This window comes from Sinocyclocheilus anshuiensis, unplaced genomic scaffold (genome assembly GCF_001515605.1).
Source record: "Sinocyclocheilus anshuiensis isolate Anshui unplaced genomic scaffold, SAMN03320099.WGS_v1.1 scaffold364, whole genome shotgun sequence".
In the NCBI taxonomy this organism is placed as follows: domain Eukaryota; kingdom Metazoa; phylum Chordata; class Actinopteri; order Cypriniformes; family Cyprinidae; genus Sinocyclocheilus; species Sinocyclocheilus anshuiensis.
The window spans coordinates 1,044,850-1,064,706 of NW_015555735.1; the positions used below are offsets into that span (position 1 = coordinate 1,044,850).

Genomic DNA, 19,857 nt, shown 5'->3' on the forward strand with positions numbered 1-19,857 from the left:
GCTTTATATATATATATATATATATATATATATATATAAAACAAAGTGAAAATTAATTCTACAAATGGTGTCAAAAATATGACATTCCTTTATGATTTCAATTGATGGACACAATTGTAAATGTGAAGACCTCTGAGGTGTTGCAGGCCAAAATGATCATTTGAAGAGGAAAGATACAGTTTTCATGCTAGGCTCTTACATAATTGTTCCTTTCACATAGCTAATATTCCTCAAAACATGGTATTTGTGCCTCTAATGCTTTGAAAATATGCAATGGGGCCCTAAAGCGTAACCCACTGAAAATGTCTTCTGGTCCCTGCTTTCAGACACTAATCCTAAAAGGCTGTTCAGTTTTCGATGACTTTGGAGAGAATAAGCTCTACGTCTCTTTTTACCCAGACAATTTATCCATTCTCACTTTTGTCCCTTTTTAGCATCACCTCTTCACCTTCTTCCTTCTTTTCATTTCTTTTATTTCATTTGATTTGCGCTCATGCTAATCCCTCCGATCTCCTCAGGACTGCTGGCCACTATTAAAGACCACATCACTAAGCCCACTGCGATGGCCCAGGGCCGAGTCGCCCACCTGATTGAGTGGAAGAGTTGGGGAGGGGAAGCGACGTCTGGAGGAGGCTGGTGTGGCTGGACGAGAGATGGTGGAGGATGGGGAAGTGTGGGAGCCGCACTGCAGGAGGACGAGCAGCTCTACTCTCACCTCACTGATGAAATCAAAGAAGCACGATTCGCTATAAATAAATAAACACATGCTAACAAAAAAGGATTGAAAATGAACCCTATATCACTCATTAAGGGCAATCCAGTTTGAGACCAAATGTTTGTTTGTAGTTCTTATTTTCATTTTTGGGTGAACTATTTGCTGTTAATTTACTTACCATCAGGCCATCCAAGATGTAGGTGACTTTGTTCTCTTCAGTAGACAGAAAGAAGACTCCTTGGTGTTTCATAAATACAAGTCTATGGCTACCGACACTTTAATAGTCAAAATAGCATATACAAGCAAAATAAAATTAGTACCTGTTGCTCCTAGCAATATATTAAGGTCTTAGGAAGCAAAGCGATCAGTCTGTGCAAGAAACTGAACATTATTAAGCTTTATATATATTTCACATAGCTAATATTCCTCAAAACATGGTATTTGTGCCTCTAATGCTTTGAAAATATGCAATGGGGCCCTAAAGCGTAACCCACTGAAAATGTCTTCTGGTCCCTGCTTTCAGACACTAATCCTAAAAGGCTGTTCAGTTTTCGATGACTTTGGAGAGAATAAGCTCTACGTCTCTTTTTACCCAGACAATTTATCCATTCTCACTTTTGTCCCTTTTTAGCATCACCTCTTCACCTTCTTCCTTCTTTTCATTTCTTTTATTTCATTTGATTTGCGCTCATGCTAATCCCTCCGATCTCCTCAGGACTGCTGGCCACTATTAAAGACCACATCACTAAGCCCACTGCGATGGCCCAGGGCCGAGTCGCCCACCTGATTGAGTGGAAGAGTTGGGGAGGGGAAGCGACGTCTGGAGGAGGCTGGTGTGGCTGGACGAGAGATGGTGGAGGATGGGGAAGTGTGGGAGCCGCACTGCAGGAGGACGAGCAGCTCTACTCTCACCTCACTGATGAAATCAAAGAAGCACGATTCGCTGCGGGTGAGACAGCATTTATATATTTAACATTTAACTACTCAGGTTTAAACTAATCTAAAAACTTCAGCCCTGCATAATAAGTATTATTGCAGTAATACCTCGATTATATTGTTTAATGTGCCTCATGAGTTCAGCATGATGGACATGAACAAATGCAGGGTTTTTCCATTCGTTCTTTCCACACTAATAGCTCCTCTTGAATGTCTCATTGTGATGTGTTGATGTTCATGTCAGTACTATAGCAACCAATGTAGATATACCGGATATTGACTACATTGTCTGATCAAACAGATCAGATATCATCACTTACAATATGACAGTGTCATTGGGGTGGTCTTTTTGAACTTGTGGCAGTAAACAACCACCTAGCAACCACACAGCAACATGTTAAAAAACACTTTAACAACCACATAGCAATGCCCTGGTATTGACTTTGTGACTTTGTTACTGCAAAAACTGCTACTATTTTCTTCACAAGTGTAAATTTCAAATCTTACTCTGAAGGATTTCTGTTTTTTAATTAATAGTTCACCTTAAAGTAAAAATTAGCTGAAAATGTAATCACCCTCAGGACATCAGAGATGTAGATGAGCTTGTTTCTTCATTGGAACAGATTAGCATCACTTGCTAACTGATGGATCCTCCTAAGTGAATGGGTGCCGTCAGAATGAGAGTCCAAACAGCTGATAAAAGCATCACAATAATCCACAAGTACAACTCCAGTCCACCAATTAACATCTTTTGAAGTGAAAGGCTGCATTTTGGAATAAACAAATTCATCCATAAGATGTTTTTAACTTTAAACTGTTGCTTCCAGCTAAAATACAAGTCCTCTATTCATAATATTACTTTCTCAAATGAAAAAGTTGTCTTGCTTAAATTGGGAGAGAAATATGCAGCAAACATGCAGCTTTTCACTTCACAAGACATGAACTGCTTGACTGTTGTCCTGTTGATTACTTGTGGATTATTGTGATGCTTTTATCAGCTGTTTGGACTCTCATTCTGACGGCACCCATTCACTGCAGAGGATCCATTGGTGAGCAAGTGATGTAATGCTAAATTTCTCCAAATCTGTTATGATGAAGAAACAAACTCCTCTACATCTCAGATGGCCTGAGGGTGAGTAAATGTTCAGCAAATTTTCATTTTCAGTGAACAGACAGACAGGTGTGAAATACCAATTTTGGTCTTGGTAATTGTCATGAATATTCATTTAAATGTTAAAAGTTCCTTCATAGGACATGAGTGATAAAAAAACAGTTGATGTAAGTGCATATTTCTTATGGATAATTATGTTGTTTCTTTCTGGTCCTCTATTATGTATATGTGATCTCTTTCTTCCTCTCACAGGTGTGGCGGAGCAGTTTGCTCTGGCTGAGGCAGCGATGAATGCCTGGTCATCCCAGGATGTTGAAAATAAAGCTATAGGCACTACAATTCCAGCACAAGGTATTAATTCCACTGTTATTATCTCCTATAAAGAACCTTTTTTTGCAATGGAAAGGTTCTATGAATGTTAAAGGTTCTTTATGGAACCTCAGATACCAATAAAGAACCCTCATTTTTAAGAGTGTTTTAACCATGTTGAAAAGATCAGCTTCACTGGTCACCAGTATTAAGGGCCCTATGAAATCTGTTTTATCTCCACCCCTAAATTCTGTCTTTTTACCGTTTAATTTTTTCTGCATTTCATTTTTTCTCTTGTAATTTTTCTAGACTCTGTTTTAATGGTTACATAAAATTTTATTAATCAAAAAGCACGTCTAATTAATTGAAACCACGAAACTTACATAAATTAACAGCATTTTTAAAAGTTGAACAAAATTACATTTCAAGGCCCTATGAAATATGTTTTCCCCCCAAATTTAGTTCAAATTTAGTTTTATTTTTTACCAAATTCTGTGTTTTGAGTCAATTTTCTGGATTCCATTTTAATGTTTTCATAAAAAAAAAGCATAATCAAAAGCATCTCTAAATAATTGATGTTATAAAAAAAATAATAAACTAATTATTTTTTTCAGAAATACTGTTGTGTATTTACATTTTTTCTGGTAAATAAATTCTGGTAACTAATTTTTCTGGTAAATGTTCCTTTAAAATAATTTTATTATTAATTATTATTAAAACTAGTATCATTACATAAAGTAATTTATTTCTGTCACAGTTTCTTCAAGTTAAACCAAACTTTTATTATGCGTTGTTATGAAGATCTTTAAGTTTCTCTGTTTATATGATATGATGATAGTTTTTCTGAAAAGAAACTGAAAATTCACATAAAGTGACTCTCAGAGCAGTTCTAGAGATCATGTTCATGTGTTCATGTACTCATATGTTGAGGCGGCAGAAGCTGAAAACACTGCAAGCGTCATGCACACTTCAGTGTGTGAAGTAAAAGAAAACGCACATCTGTGACATTGATTCACACAGAGACATGCAGAACATGCAGGGTTCATATTTAAATGGTATTTTTGCAGCTTAATATTCACAGACACTAGTCCATATCACATTTTGATTTAAATGTACTGACCTACTGATATATTCTTCCAAAATTTGGCAAATTCCAAGACATTCTGCACTATACAGTAAATTCCATTTTTATGACTGGATTTCGTGATTCCATCTGCGTTTAACGCATCGTTGAAATCATTGGGCCCTAAGTATTTTAGCTATGTTAGCTGGTCCATGTGAAAATATACTGGCTATTCGGGTCCACTAGCAAAACCTGTAAATGGAAATAGTCTTTTTGAAGATCTCGCAACTTATTTAACCATATATTATTATATATTATCCCATTGATATTATATTTATATTCACATTCCTTCAATAAAAGTAGCACAGTACATTCTGACCCCTGGTTCATCTCACTCTGTCCCAGCTTGTATAAAAATACTGTTATTTCATTACAAGGTGATGATAGCCCTTGTGTGGTAAGCACAGAATAATGACAAATGGCCTGTTTAGCCAGGTGCAAAAAACATTTTACTCTGGTACTGATGAGTCTTTCAGCCAGGCGCATGAATAAATGACTGCAAAACAGAAATGTCTGAATGTGTCTGGGACACGATGACTCATGGATCGAGCAGATCAGAGCTCTATATTGAGTTGGGATTTAATGGGCTTATTCATTTATGCTATAATTTTCATTCTAGGAGATGTGTGTGCTTGAGGTCTTTTTAATTTCTGCTCTCACAATGATGACGATGTCTTTACAGACCCCGAGGGCCTCTATCTTTCTCAGTTCCTGTTGGATGGAGGGAGTCTGGGTGTTCCTCGGCACCTGTACAGAATGCACATGGAAGCTGATGACACCAGCTCTCTGGCACCTTCTCATCCTCCTCATTCTCATTCCCCCAGTCATTCTCATTCTCCGCTGGACACACAACGTCCACCGCAGGAGCAGAGGATCTCGCCGATGGAAGGGTCTGTGCGACACGCAGACAGCATCTCCATGTCGGAGGATGAGGTTTTTTATAACTGAAATTTTGATGATGACAGTGGAACGAAAAAAAGAAAAGGTTTTTCATTTGTTCTTTGTGTTCGCTGAGAAGCGTATGGGGTTACGTCTGGGGTTATCGCTTTACCGTTAAAGTATGTAATAGCCACAGCTGAGCTCTTTGACAAGCAATGAACGCAGGGATCGTTGTACACGTGGACATGTTATTTCCATATCATGTTGCCTTTTTGCAATGATGATGGAGATTGGACTTTATGTTAACAGGGTCAGACCAATTACGTTTAGAATAAGGTAAAAGGTCATCGCACATGAATGCATCTAAAAATATACATCGACAGAGGGGTGATCAAGACCATCATGTCCTTTCACCTTCCACTGAGTGTTTGTAGATATTTGCAGCAGCCTTTCACAAAGAAGCGGAGGCCTATTAGCACTATAGACTGAAGAAGAAAGAGCCAAAATAAAACACGCTTTCATCTCCACAGACATTTGCCTGGTGCGTTTCCACTAAGAACGACTCAATGGGACTACAGAGGTGAATAGGATTCTTTTGTGAGGACTCTGGAGGGTGAAAGTGACTTATGCCTTTGAGCAAAGCCGCAATTATTACTTGGGGCAGTGAGGTGGAGATTTTAATGATTTTTCATATTGCTAAATGTTTCCATGGAGATTTTGAGTATAAAACGTCTAGCACTGCAAATGACTACATGTATCCTCAAAGCTGAAGTGTGCAATTTTAATAGCCTCACCAAACAGAACTGCACAATATTGACTGTTTTCAAGTACAATTTCTAAACATTCCCACCATCTGCTATTGGTTGGAAAAAAGAAAGCCCCGCCCCAAACTCATGCCATTGGTCGAGCCAGTGTCGCTAGTCGGAATACTCACAGTCCATCAGGGCACCAGTGTTTACATATTTTGTTGAAATTGACCTATAGCTTACTTGTGTCACGTTGCACACACACAAGGGACGAGGAGACTTGTATAAAAAAGATGATTTATTATTAATATTATGACATGACATGACATGTGGCCAAGTATGGTGACCCATACTCGGAATTAGTGCTCTGCATTTACCCATCCAAACCGGGGAGCAGTTGGGGGTTCGGTGCATTGCTCAAGGGCACCTCAGTCATGGTATTGAAGGTGGGAGAGAGCACTATACATTCACTCCCCCCACCTACAATCCCTGCCGGTACGAGACTCGAACCCACAACCTTTGGGTTATGAGGCCAACTCTCTAACCATTAGGCCACGACTTCCCCCATTATGTAACATAATTAATATTTGTGAATATCTATATTATTTGTATTAATTAAGATTGATAATATTCATGTTATTAAGATGGAATATGAGATGAAATTGATGTAAAAATGGCTTACCTATAGTAAAAAATATTCAAAATATTAATTAAGATGAATAATATTAGAGAATAATATGAGAAATATAGACTTACTTGTAGCAATTAATTGATTAATATGATCTTAATATTAACTCAACCTACAAATGGCTTACTCTGTACTTTGAAAAAATTTGTAAATCATGATTAATATTAAATAATATGAATAATAATAATACTACAGTGGAATATGAAATGAAATCAAACTATAAATGGCTAACTTGCAGCAATTAATTGATTTATTAATATTAATGTTAATATTATTAGCATCAATATATATTTTTAGTAATATTACTCACTTCAAAATAAAAAATACACACTTCAGCTTTGTTCTTTTTTTTTTTTTTTTTTTTCCTCTTTTAAAATCAAAACTTTTTATAATCTTGACAAAACACATATCATTGGAAATGTCTGAGTCTCAGGGTTCCATATTTGGTGGTCATTTTGAGACAGAAGTAATATTGACAGAGAAATCTAGACATTTGTGACAGAAAAATGCATTTAAAAAATTCAATGGAGTTTGGATGGCACCCGGTGGCTGTTTGTGGTATAACGCCCTGAATAAAATCTCACAGGAACCTCAATTTTTTTCATATCGACTTCAAATTTGGAACATAACTTATTTAGACATAAGGCTTTAATTTTATACCAATTTTAGAGTAAAACCTGATATGTAAAATATTTATTATATATAAAATAAAATAAAATTAATATAGTGCATTTTCTTTACAGTAAATTTAAACTACTATAACTTTTTGATACTTAAATTTTTTGAAAAAATTCAACTTTTGCGATAATTTGCTGATTGTCTTCTTTAAAAAGAGACCAACCTTATGTCTGTATTCCAAAGTGTTCATAAATTACAGCAATTTAAGTTTGGATAGTGCACCTGCATGCCTATTTTAAAAAATGGGGGGTGACAGTTAAGGGGTTAAAGGGGGTATGGTCACAATTGCCACAGATTTATAAGCCCATGTATATGTAGAACTGAAAAAAGTATTACCACAGATAACTTTGAGTAACTTGCCTCCATATTGTGTTAATGATTGTGTCAACCATTTTGTGCAATCCTTTGTATGTGAAAAATTATGATTTAATCTTTAAAAGATCTATTGCGGCAGAAATCGCTTGCTAACAAGAAAATTCTTGTGTGTTCTTGCGCGCGTCTGAGACAAAAGAGCGAGAGCTGGAATAACAATCGTCTGCCTTTTCTCCGTAATTAGCCCTATTCACACTCCACTGACAAAGAAAGGTGATGGAAAGAGAGAGATAGTGAGGGATGAAGTAGAAGAGGGGAATCAGCGACAGAGGGGATTATAGTAAATGCAGAAGCAGGAAAGGCGAGAGAGGAGGCTGTTGGGAGGTGGAATGGTCAAGTGTTATCATGCTCCAGGGTCTTTTAAAAGAAGTTTACACAGTGTGATCCTCGTGTGGTGTCAGATAATGTGTGTGACTGCTTTGGTGCTCCAGGGGAGGATTTGAAGTAGGATTTAATTGTATTGATAGAGGCTCTGGGGCGATTGTGTTTGTAACTGGAATTCAATTTCAACACAATATATTAAGGAACAATACACTAAATTTAAATGAATTCTTATAAAACCTTTTCTAAGAAAAAAGCACAAGGAATAAGGAACGAAAAACAGAGAAAAGAACAGAATTGGGATGGTTGAGAAATTAAACGAAGGTCATTTATTACTGAAGCCTTTGTTCTGTTCTTTCTCCTAGAGTGAGACTCATAAAGCTAACAAGCTGCATGAGGTTACAAACAGATATCTCATTTCAAACTCTAGACATGTACATCGTATTATACAGGGTCCATTTTATCGGATCCATCCATACAGCATGACAGCAGTAGGGTACGACAGGACCCTGGATTTCTCCCCTTAGTTTTTTTTTTATGATCCTAAAGTGTATAACTTTTCAAGAATATATATTTCACTATATTGAAAATTGGTGGAGAAGCACAATTTGTGAAAAATAAATAATAAAAGAAGTTTGCTTTGATGTTTGCTTTTCACTTATTTGATGGTTAAGGAATAACTATTGATTTAATCACCATGACGAAAACTGAAAATCATAATTATTTTCAGATTTTCATTAGTCCTATAAATCTGCATTTTAAAAAAATAGTTAAAAGTACATTTTAAGGTAGATCAGTGTATCATAAAATTAACCTTCTGTACAATTTTGTCATAAACAGATGTTTACAGCAAAATGTTCTGTTGGTGGTTTTGCTATTTTTTGTAGCCATTCAGTATAAAACACTCGTGCTTTTAAGGCAAATACACGCTGAAAAGAATAATTTACTGCCATCTGGACGCGAGTCACTGTTCTCTCGCCCCTAATCCTAACCCCTCCCCCACACCTAAACCTAAACCTACCAATACTAGGGCGGTAATAATCTGGCGGGGGTCAGAATTGGGCACAACACCGGCAACATGTCAGGAGTGCCGGTATGCAAGAAAAAGTGCCAGTACGCTAAAGACCAAATGATAGCCCTCGTACTGCGTACCGGCCCACTTCAAGCACTGGTTACAAACAGATATCTCATTTCATTCAAACTCTAGACATATACATCATATTATACAGGCTCTTTTATTGGATTCATCCATACAGCATGACAGCAGTAGGGTAAGAAAGGACCTTGAATGTCTCCCTTTTGTTTTTTCTGATCCCAAAGTTTATGACTCTTCGAGCATATATGTTCTGTTTTATCGAAAATTGGTGGAGGCACACAATTTGTGAAAAATAAATAATAAAAGAAGTTTGCTTTGACTGAAATCCATGAAAATATAAAAGTGTTGACAGGCAAAAGTCCATCAGGAGGTCGACGCCGATAGCCTTGTGGGCAGAGCGCTGACATATAGTGCTGTTGCGCTACGAGCGTCCCGAGTTCGAAACCCCAACTCGAGGACCTTTCCTGATCCCACCCCCCTATCTTGCTTCCTGTCAGCTCTGATCTGTCCATATCATCATAAAGGTGAAAATGACAAAAAATAAATCTTAAAAAAAAAGTCCATTGGGAGAGCTACATAGAGCTGATATAGTACAGCTCTCAAAGCACCTGTGATAGGGCAAAATAGGCATATTCAACTATATTTGGTATAGCAGTATGTTTTGAGCAACATTTATAAACATAAATGTGTATAAACATTTCATAGCATTTTCCTCTTCAGCCAACATATCTGACTATTTCTTTTCAAGATGCAATAAAAGGGGTTTGTACCTTAAATGTGACCCTGGACCACAAAACCATTCTTAAGTCGCACGGGTATATTTGTAGCAATAGCCAACAATACATTCTATGGGTCAAAATTATTGGGTTTTTTATGCCAAAAATCATTAGGATATTAAGTAAAGATCATGTTCCATGAAGATATTTTGTAAATTTCCTACCTTAAATATATCAAAACTTAATTTTTGATTAGTAATATGCATTGCTAAGAACTTCATTTGGACAACTTGAAATACTATTTTCTAAATATTTCGATTTTGTTTTGCACCCTCAGATTTCAGTTTTTCAAATAGTTGTATCTCAGCCAAATACAGCATTGTCCTATCCTAACAAACCATACATAAATGGAAAGCCTATTTATTCAGCTTTCAGATGATGTATAACTCTCAATTTCGAAAAATTAACCCTTATGACTAGTTTTGTGGTCCAAGATCACAAATATTATCCTTCCACTTGTGGAACAACTAATGATAAAATCACCCTGGTAAATTAGATTTTCATTAGTCCCATAAATCTACTTTTGAAAAAATATTTAAAACTACATTTTAAGGTAGATCAGTGAGTCCTAAAATGAACCCTTTTGTAAAATTTTGCCATAAAGAGATGTTCAGCAAAGTGATCTGGTGGGGGTTTTGCTATTTTTGTTATAAAAGTTAGAATAAGTAAAATATTTTACATTGGAGAAACCTCATCCCTGTTGTACCCTACTAAATTGCTGCTTCATTTCAAAAGATTTCTTTATTATTTCACTATGAATAATTATCCACATAATGATCTGAGTAAAATCACCAGCAGATGAAATGATTATCAAAATGGGAAGCACAAATTGATGCCTGTCCTAGGTGTGTGATTCGGATGTCTGAGCTAATTGTCCATGCATCAGACTTCCTTTGCCATCTCTTCGATTATTTTCTTCATCTGGAAGAAAAATTAGGAGTCATAAGAACATCCTAAACATACATATACTGTAGTCAGTGTGAGCGGTGTATTCATCAGTATTTGGTTTGTGTATGGCTGTATGTGTGTGTGTACAAGTTTGTCCTTGTGCAGACTGCTCTTATCACCTCTTTCCATGTGATGACGCCACACAGCCGCCCACTTTCCGTTATAAACAGACGCTGCTCACCCGTGGCACTCATGATGCAATGAGCCTGACAGAACACACACAAACATGCATTATATAGAGAAACACCGGAAAAAAAACATACACATAATGTGAAGTGAACCAGCTACCATTTATTCTCACTGCACCTGCTTTACAGTGCTTTCAGGAGTCAGATGTAGCCGCACAGTTTGAATAGAACATACTTACCTCTAGCTGTTTGCATAAACCCTACAAGAAAAAAAGATTTAGTGATGATGAGAAGCAGATACGTTATGTGTCAGACTTTTGAGCCGAGAGGATTTTGAAAGTAACCTGAAAACATGGTAACACTTTACAAAAAGGTTCCATTAGATAACATTAGATACTTCATTAACTAACAATGTGCAGCAGATTTGTCACAGCATTTATTAATCTTTGTTAATGTTAGTTAATAAAAATAGAAGAGTTCACTGTTCAAAATGAACTTTATTGTAGTGTTACCAAAATGACTAGATAAATAAAAAAACATTTTTATTTACTTTTAAAATAAATTGAATGTCATATTCTTCAGTTCATTTGCTTAATTCCTGAAAATTTGATCATTTTACTTGCCCTCATGCTTTTTCCTGTAAAACACTGATAAGTTCAGTCGCAGTTTTGCTTGATTTATTATTTTAAAAATTATAGTTTAATATTTGAGCCTTGATCACCCTGCATACTAATTTAGTATTTTAAAGGGATAGTTCAACCAAAAATTAAAATACTGTCATTCATTACAATTGAAATTGTTGAATAAAGTCGTTAATCTAGCGTAGCGTTAGTTCTGGCAGGTCACGTTAGTCAAGCTCGCATCAACTGACTCTCAGCTGATCCCCATCTACCTATGGGAATACGACACCTATCTAAGCATTCATATATAAGGTCCCTCAGTATTATCAGCAGTTTTTGCATTGCTCAATAGCTAATTACCCTCCTCCATCCCCAACACCTCCTCTGTCAGTCAGGATTCAGCCTTCTGATTCTCCTTTGAATCAGACTAATTCTAAAATGTGTACATAACATTACTGAACTCTAACGATATCTGCAATACATTCATGTTGGTTCTGTTCTGTTTACCCTGTTCTGTTATCGCTGCTCTCTCTGCTCTCATCCATGCTAGGCTGCATGGATGCGCAGGGAGTTCTTGCCCAGAACAGAACCATACCGCCAATCCAAACTGTATGCTAATTGTCAATCATCTTTGACGATAGTGGTCCTGACAGAATTTTTGTTTTCTTTGTGCACAAAAAGTATTCTCGTGGCTTCATAACATTACATTTGAACCACTGATGTCACATGGACTATTTTAACGATGTCCTTACTACATTTCTGGGCCTTGCGTTGCTGTCTATGCAGGGTCAGAAAGCTCTTGGATTTCATCAAAACTATCTTAATTTGTGTTCCGAAGATGAACGAAGGTCTTATTCATTTGGAACGACATGAAGGTGAGTAATTAATTATTTTTGGGTGAACTAACCCTTACGGCATGTCTCGCTACTTAGTTACATGAAGAAATACTATATGTTTCTATGGGATGATTCACAAGTTTTAAAAGTTTACCCCAAACTGAAAATTCTGTCATCTTTTACTCCCATGTCATTCCAGACCTGTATTGTGTACTTACTTTCTTCTAAAGATATTTTATAGATTGTTTCAAGTGTTTATGGCCTATATAATGCAAGTCAGCGGGGTCCAAAACAACAATGAAGTCCACTGACTGTCTTTGTATTTGCAAAAAAACAAAAACAAACACTGAGATAAGATGCAGTGTCATTGGAAAAACACTGCACTCATGTGCGAGACACTAAAAATCAGTGAAACTCTACACAATGGTCAAAAACGTTGATTGTGTAGCGCATGTTTACATAGGAAGAACCAGTTAAAAAGCAGCACAGTCCAATGCAAAAACAGTTTGTGTGAATTTAAAATATTTTTTTCCTATTTGCGACCTCAAAAAAAAAAAGGTCCAAACTGAGAATCCAGCCTCTCAATCGAAATGTTTTAATTATTCTTTCATTACTTTTATTATTCTTTTAGTAACTTTGCACAATTCTTGTTATGACTCAGCACATTATGGGTTCAATCACCTCATTTCTATGCTGATGCAGACGCTCCCGCAGCTGTGATTTGTTGATTGTACCCAGGAGAATAGGGGAGTCTGGGAGACAAGAGAAAACGTAAAAGACATGGCAAAACCAGAGCCTCAGACTGTCAGTCTCATTTCATTCAATAGCACCATCACTGGAACATTATCTTGAGGGCGCAGTCTTGAGTGTTTCTACTTATCAGCACACAATCATTTGGCCTTTGTCCTTTATTGGCACACATTTCGCTGGCTTTCACTCTCTTCTTTCAATCAACAAGGTGCCATTAAAGTCAAAGAGGTGCAATTGTGTCGTTGAGCTGGTGATATTCGTTTGACTCACAGTGAGAGTCCACCACAGGAAATTCATTGTCTGCGCTGTCGTTTAGGATGTGCTTCAGACTCGCCAGTGTCTCTGTTCTCTCCAGAACAACTCCTGCTGGGGTCACAAACTGCTTGATCTGAACACTGGCCAACCTGTAGGAGAGCGTTCATGATGAAAACAGTTTACTATCCAGCCATCACTGCCTTGATGTCTCCCCTCGGAATCTTGATTTGCAGGCTGTGTCATCTCAAGAAAAATGCAGTATAATTTCAAGTCATAACACGGTGGAGCCTGAAGGCAGATGAGCAGACGGTTTACTCACTTTGGACAAGCGCGGATGAGCGATGGCAAGTGTGGGAGCTGTTTAATAAGGGATATGCCGTCGTAGAAAGATGGACGGTGCTTTGCACGAGCCACCGCGTTGGATACCAGCGTGGCAACCAGAGCGGGGACGGCGTGAGAGCACTGGCCGGTCATTTCCAGAGCCAGTAGGGCAGGAGAGAGCGTGTGTGTCACAGCCCCAGAGAAGGCAGCTGCTCCTGTACACACATATATGCACAGCAAAATATGGCCCCATCAATACATTTAGACAGGCCTTATCGTCTCTGTGAGCCTGCAGTGTTGATAATCCCCCCTCAGAAAGTTGACAGGATAATACGTTTGTTTACCTGCTAGCGCATATCCGCCCGGGTTTATCAAACTCTTTGCTGATGAGATTCCATCTGAGAGCAAATAGGCCGAGCCCTCGCCTACCAAACGTCCCACCGCAGCACCTAAAACAGACAAATGCTGTTTCAATGGGGCTTTTTTCAAATACCTTTTGGTCTGGATTCACTGAAAACTGCATATGGTTAAACTACTATTTAAAATAATACATTATAAACTATTATAACCATATTTTGCCAACTACCATTGAGTATAGATGGCTGAAGATATTTAGCAGAACAAAGGATTTTATTTCATTTTGTTTCATTTATTTTATTTAAATTAGTTTCAATACTTTAATTATTATATTTTATTATTAGTTATTTTATTGTACTTATTTTTATTTTTGTACATTTTATCATTTTTATTTTCTAAAAAATATTATTTGTTTTTCAAATACATGTTTTTCAAAAATTGTATTTTCTTACATTTTATTATTTTTATTTTGGATTATTTAATTTTTCAAATATTCCAATATTGTTATTTGTTTCAGTATTGTATCAGATTTTATTTACTACACATTTATTTTATAATAATAATCATAATAATGACTTTGGTTTATTTTTTATTTTGTTTCAATATTGTATCATATTTATATTATACATTTTATTGCATTTTAATAACTTGTATATATTTGTTTGTTTGTTTGTTTGTATATAGAATGATGTAAATCCCATGATATGATGACATAATTACCTACCGTAAACAAATACTGGCATGAAATAGCCAGCAGGTAAAGGCAAAGTACAAGCCACGACCAACAGCCCAACCTTACAGAGAAATCATGAAATCAGCTTTTGAGAACTTTTTAAACTCTTGAACAAGCAGTTTATGACCACAATAATAATTATTGCTACTTTAAACGTAATACTCATGTTATTTCACCTTTGCAGTAATGAAAAACCCTAGTGTTTGGAAGTAACTTTTGCCAGGTGGGTTCCATGCCTGCCAGAATGTTTTCTGAGGTTCAGGCAGGGCAGATGCATTATGGGAAACGCTGTACCAGGAAGTGCCGTCTAACAGTGAAGTAAGTAGCTGCTTCATTGTGAGCTGTTAGAAAACAAGGAGAAATTGACAGTAAATACATAAACAGTGAGCAGATAAGTTTGATATACTGCCGATGCTCTATAAATAGGCCTATCCTCACCTCAGCAGCTATGAAATGTCCCGCCGAGTGATAAAACGTAAAGCAGGCGAGGAGAAATGCCACTATGGCTGAATAAAGTGACTTTCTGGATAAGATTACGAATACAAACAAGAGGCAGCTCTGGGTTAGATCACAACAAATATCTCCAGGCGTCCAATCAAAAGACAAACATCTGCTGTCAACATACAGTGGTGTCCATAAATCTGAGACCATGTTGCAAATCTAGGATTAAAAATCTAATGTAAACCTGGAAATAGCATATTTTATGAATGAAGACATAAATATTTAAAGTTACACATTGCTATTCTGAATTGAATTCTATTAAACTAGAAAAACTAATGCAAAATAGAAGCACTAGTGGTCTCACACATTTGGACCTCATCTACATAGAAAGAAAGAAAGGCCTAAAAGAACGTCAAAATCAAATTGTACAATATGATTTCCAGTCTGTGGGAATAAATCTTTCATCTCACTCTGTTGCCAGAAGTCTGCTGATGGGTTTGTTTGTTTTGACAAAACGCAGAGCCCAGCGATGACAGAATAAATAAATACAGCTGAGAATACTGCAGAACAGCCTGAATCAGAGGAAAACATAATCAGAACTACTGCTTCATGAATGCTAATAATATAACCCAACCCCTGAGGTAACAGATATGAGTAAGCAGTATTTAACTTATGACCGTCCATCACCAACATGAGAATTTACCCAAGCAGAGCGAAAATAAATATTTCAAAAGGCTGGTAGGGAAGATCAGAAGAAAAGCTGGTTTTAAACAGGGCCTGGATGGTTTCTGTGGACATACATCAAAGAAATATTGAATCAGTTCCCTCATATATCCTTTTTAATGAAACCAGATCAGTTCAATCATATTTAAATCAAATTCGTAGCATCCCACAAGACTATCTGACAGCCTTAGAGCACTGTGGTGGATGAGATTACTATGAAGACACCATAAGCATCCATTAGGGGGCGCTGTAGGTAGTGTAAACCTCTCACCTTGATCTCTACTACAGACAGAAAGTAGTCTGAAGGTGATTGCGCCGCAAGCCGCTGCAAAGAAGCAGGGACAATAATCTCTGACTGAATAATGAGTCCCCATCACTTCTATACTGAACAGAACACCTATGACAATGAAACAGAGATAAATATACAGGGAAAGGTCAACTGACAGACTGATTGACTGATGAGATACAGTAACAACTTTGTCTTCGTTTACGGACCACAATGACGTCAACTTACCGCTGACTGGAGCCCCAAAACAGCTCGCGACACCCACTGCTGACGCCACAACCAGCATTTCTCCTTTAGCTGCTCTCTGAATGAACGGAGCCACAAGAGTCATTAGCATAAGTAGCCTTCTATACAATTTTAATCTGGTTCTCATAATGGAAAATGCAAGTGGGCTGCGTGGTTCATGTATTGCAGTGCTGTTCAGCTACCTGTTTTCCACCATGGCAGGAAACATGCAGGCGATTCATGAACGCACCCACCATGATAGATAAATGGACAAATGGACCCTATTGAGATAAGTTGTACTGCAAAAGGTCAAGATATTCAGAACGTCTATTTATCCATAAGCTCCACATCCTCATTTGCATGTAAGATAGGTTCTTACCACTTTGCCGAGAAACACTGTGCTGCCCGAAGCTAGTGTGCATATCAGGCCAAACAGTTTAGCGAAGAGATTGGAGAGGGACAGGTAATCTGGCATGTCCATCCCTAAGAGAATAGCCCTCGCCTCAGGAACACCAGAGCCTGAGGGGTCAAACACATTATGAATGAGTCATGACCAAATGCACCAGACAGCCCTTCTCAAGAAATACTCCTCATTTATGATTAAACATGTCTGTGCTTAATAACATCTGCATAATCCAAAGCAATCGTCTTTATTGTTGTTAATAAATCTTTGGCAGCAGAAGTGTCATGCCCATGTAGAACTGTTTTTGAGCCAAGTGGATTATATTTAAATGATATATATTTGTATATTTAAAACATGGTGGTTGAAATCACTAATCTATCTATCTATCTATCTATCTATCTATCTATCCTTTTTATATATACAGGATGTGTATATATATATATATATATAAAACATAGTGGCCGAAATCACTTATTTCAATATATATATATATTTTTTACAGTTTTTTGATTGTTTACAGCACATCATATATTAATTATATGTAATAAACAATTATATTAAAAAATTCTAAATATAAGCAAATATTAGGTAGGCCTTACGGCAATTTAACCTTTTAAATTCAGTGAATATATTTACTTAAAATAATTATGGAAAATAAAATAATAATTTCATTTAATAATAAAATATAATAAAGTATTGAAATCTCATTTTTTGTTACAGTGTACAAATGAATATGTAGCTGACCTGCAGAGAATGGGCAGATGCTGTGGGCGAAGCTGGTGGACAGAGCACAAAGACAGGCTGGGTAAAGCGTCCAGCAGAGGAACTGCAGCAGGTGGTGACCCTTCAGACATCTGTACAGCCATTGGTGAGCTAATAAGAGAGCAGAACACGGGCTGAGGTTTAACAATGTGCGATAAACGCAAGAGCGTCTAAGGTCAGGTCTGTTTTTGAAAGACCTTGCCCCACTCAGCTGCTAGAATGCTTCAGTGCTCAAACAGTTAACTGCCCCACTTGCATCTGTTTGCAAATTGTGTATGAATAATTTTTGAGTGACATGGTGGAACCGCTCACCATTCAGCAGCTTGGCTACAGTCATATCCATGAAGAAGCTCATTAGAGCGGTGATGATCCCTAACAGGGCATAACAGTACCACTCCATGCTAGCAAAAGACACCAGAACCTTCTTCACATACAGCACACACTCTGCCCAAATGAAAAGAACATAAATTACAGATGATAATTATGAGTTTACAGCATTGAGGCTTGATAAAGTGAGATCATCGATGACTGAGGAAATGATCCACCTCACCTCTGATTCGTGACCGCGATTGTTGCCATGGTTTCCATGAACGCTCATTAGAGCTGATTAGCTTTTCCTCTGTCTTATCTTGGTCTGTCTTATCTTCATCGGTGCACTGTTCTTCATTTTCTTCAAGACGCTTTACATTTACACAAGTCTCATCCATTGTCTAAAATGTGACATGTGAGCTCTTAATGATATTTTTCAAAAGGAGATATTTTGATGAATGTTGGTGACCAAACAGTTGATTGATATCCATAGTATTTTTCCACACTATGGAAGTCAATGGCTACCATCAACTGTTTGTTTACCAACATTCTTCATTAATATCTTTTTTTTTCTCAACAGAAGAAAGAAACAGGTTTGGAACAACTTGAGGGTGAGTAAATTATCAAATAAAGTGATATGGCAACGCTGTATGGCAACCACTCACTGTGCTATTAATCCACAAACTCTTATTAAAAGTACAATTATAGCAGAGCTAAAGTAATACAATAATAATCATTGTTTCATGTCCACACATTTGTCATTTTTGGTGAGTTGCCATGCAAGAAGCAGGATATTGTAATGTCATCGTGATTATGTCCGACTGACTGCACATTATTCCTAATAATGAGAAAACAGATACTCTAAAATATTCCGAATGATTTAATGGCAACCCAAAGTCATTTGAAAACTGAAAAATAAACTTTAAAGAGAGCTCACCTTTCAGCCCGTTGACTCATTCCACATGAAAGACCGTTGAGGTCAGAATCAACTCTGGCGTTACCAGATGTAGCTTGAAAGGAAAATTAAGCTTTAACTTATTTATGGTGCACGTCCTCTCCTGCTTGCCTCTGGGCAGCCACTGAATTGGAACAATGTGAAATTCATTTTGATCTCACAAATGTCTTTGAGACAAAACTCGTTGTGGCCTTTTGGAACTTTTAATTAGGCAGTTAATGAAATGACCTGTGATGTGTTATGAATCTTTGTTGTTAAGGCCGAGAGAGCAGGAAGTGATAGAACCCGACTGACCTTTAGAATTGTCATCAGGACTGTTATAACACTCGCACGCTTTAATGAGCCCTGGCGACATTTCTTAACAGGTGAAAAGAGAAGCATGAATTAGAAAGTGTACCAAGCTTTTCTCACGTGTTGCATAATGTAGAATGGGATTGCCCCCTTATATGGTCTCTGTTTCCAGACAGCCCTTCTCAAGAAATACTCCTCATTTATGATTAAACATGTCTGTGCTTAATAACATCTGCATAATCCAAAGCAATCGTCTTTATTGTTGTTAATAAATCTTTGGCAGCAGAAGTGTCATGCCCATGTAGAACTGTTTTTGAGCCAAGTGGATTATATTTAAATGATATATATTTGTATATTTAAAACATGGTGGTTGAAATCACTAATCTATCTATCTATCTATCTATCTATCTATCTATCCTTTTTATATATACAGGATGTGTATATATATATATATATATAAAACATAGTGGCCGAAATCACTTATTTCAATATATATATATATTTTTTACAGTTTTTTGATTGTTTACAGCACATCATATATTAATTATATGTAATAAACAATTATATTAAAAAATTCTAAATATAAGCAAATATTAGGTAGGCCTTACGGCAATTTAACCTTTTAAATTCAGTGAATATATTTACTTAAAATAATTATGGAAAATAAAATAATAATTTCATTTAATAATAAAATATAATAAAGTATTGAAATCTCATTTTTTGTTACAGTGTACAAATGAATATGTAGCTGACCTGCAGAGAAT

General features: G+C 36.7%; 1 protein-coding gene and 1 pseudogene across 1 annotated transcript in view; one reads left to right on the top strand and one right to left on the bottom strand.

Annotated features, from left to right (window-relative positions):
* LOC107673113 (protein FAM131C-like) overlaps positions 1-6,023 on the top strand; it is a 17,645-nt gene extending 11,622 nt beyond the window's left edge. The window contains exons 6-8 of the mRNA XM_016466586.1: positions 1,431-1,664; positions 3,015-3,113; positions 4,877-6,023. Coding sequence (XP_016322072.1) covers positions 1,431-1,664; positions 3,015-3,113; positions 4,877-5,142 — 599 coding nt within the window. The 3' untranslated portion in view covers positions 5,143-6,023. The remainder of the gene's footprint in view (positions 1-1,430; positions 1,665-3,014; positions 3,114-4,876) is intronic.
* Positions 6,024-10,183: 4,160 nt separating this feature from the next.
* On the bottom strand, positions 10,184-18,245 carry LOC107673058 (chloride channel protein ClC-Kb-like; annotated as a pseudogene).
* Between the last annotated feature and the right edge of the window lie 1,612 nt (positions 18,246-19,857).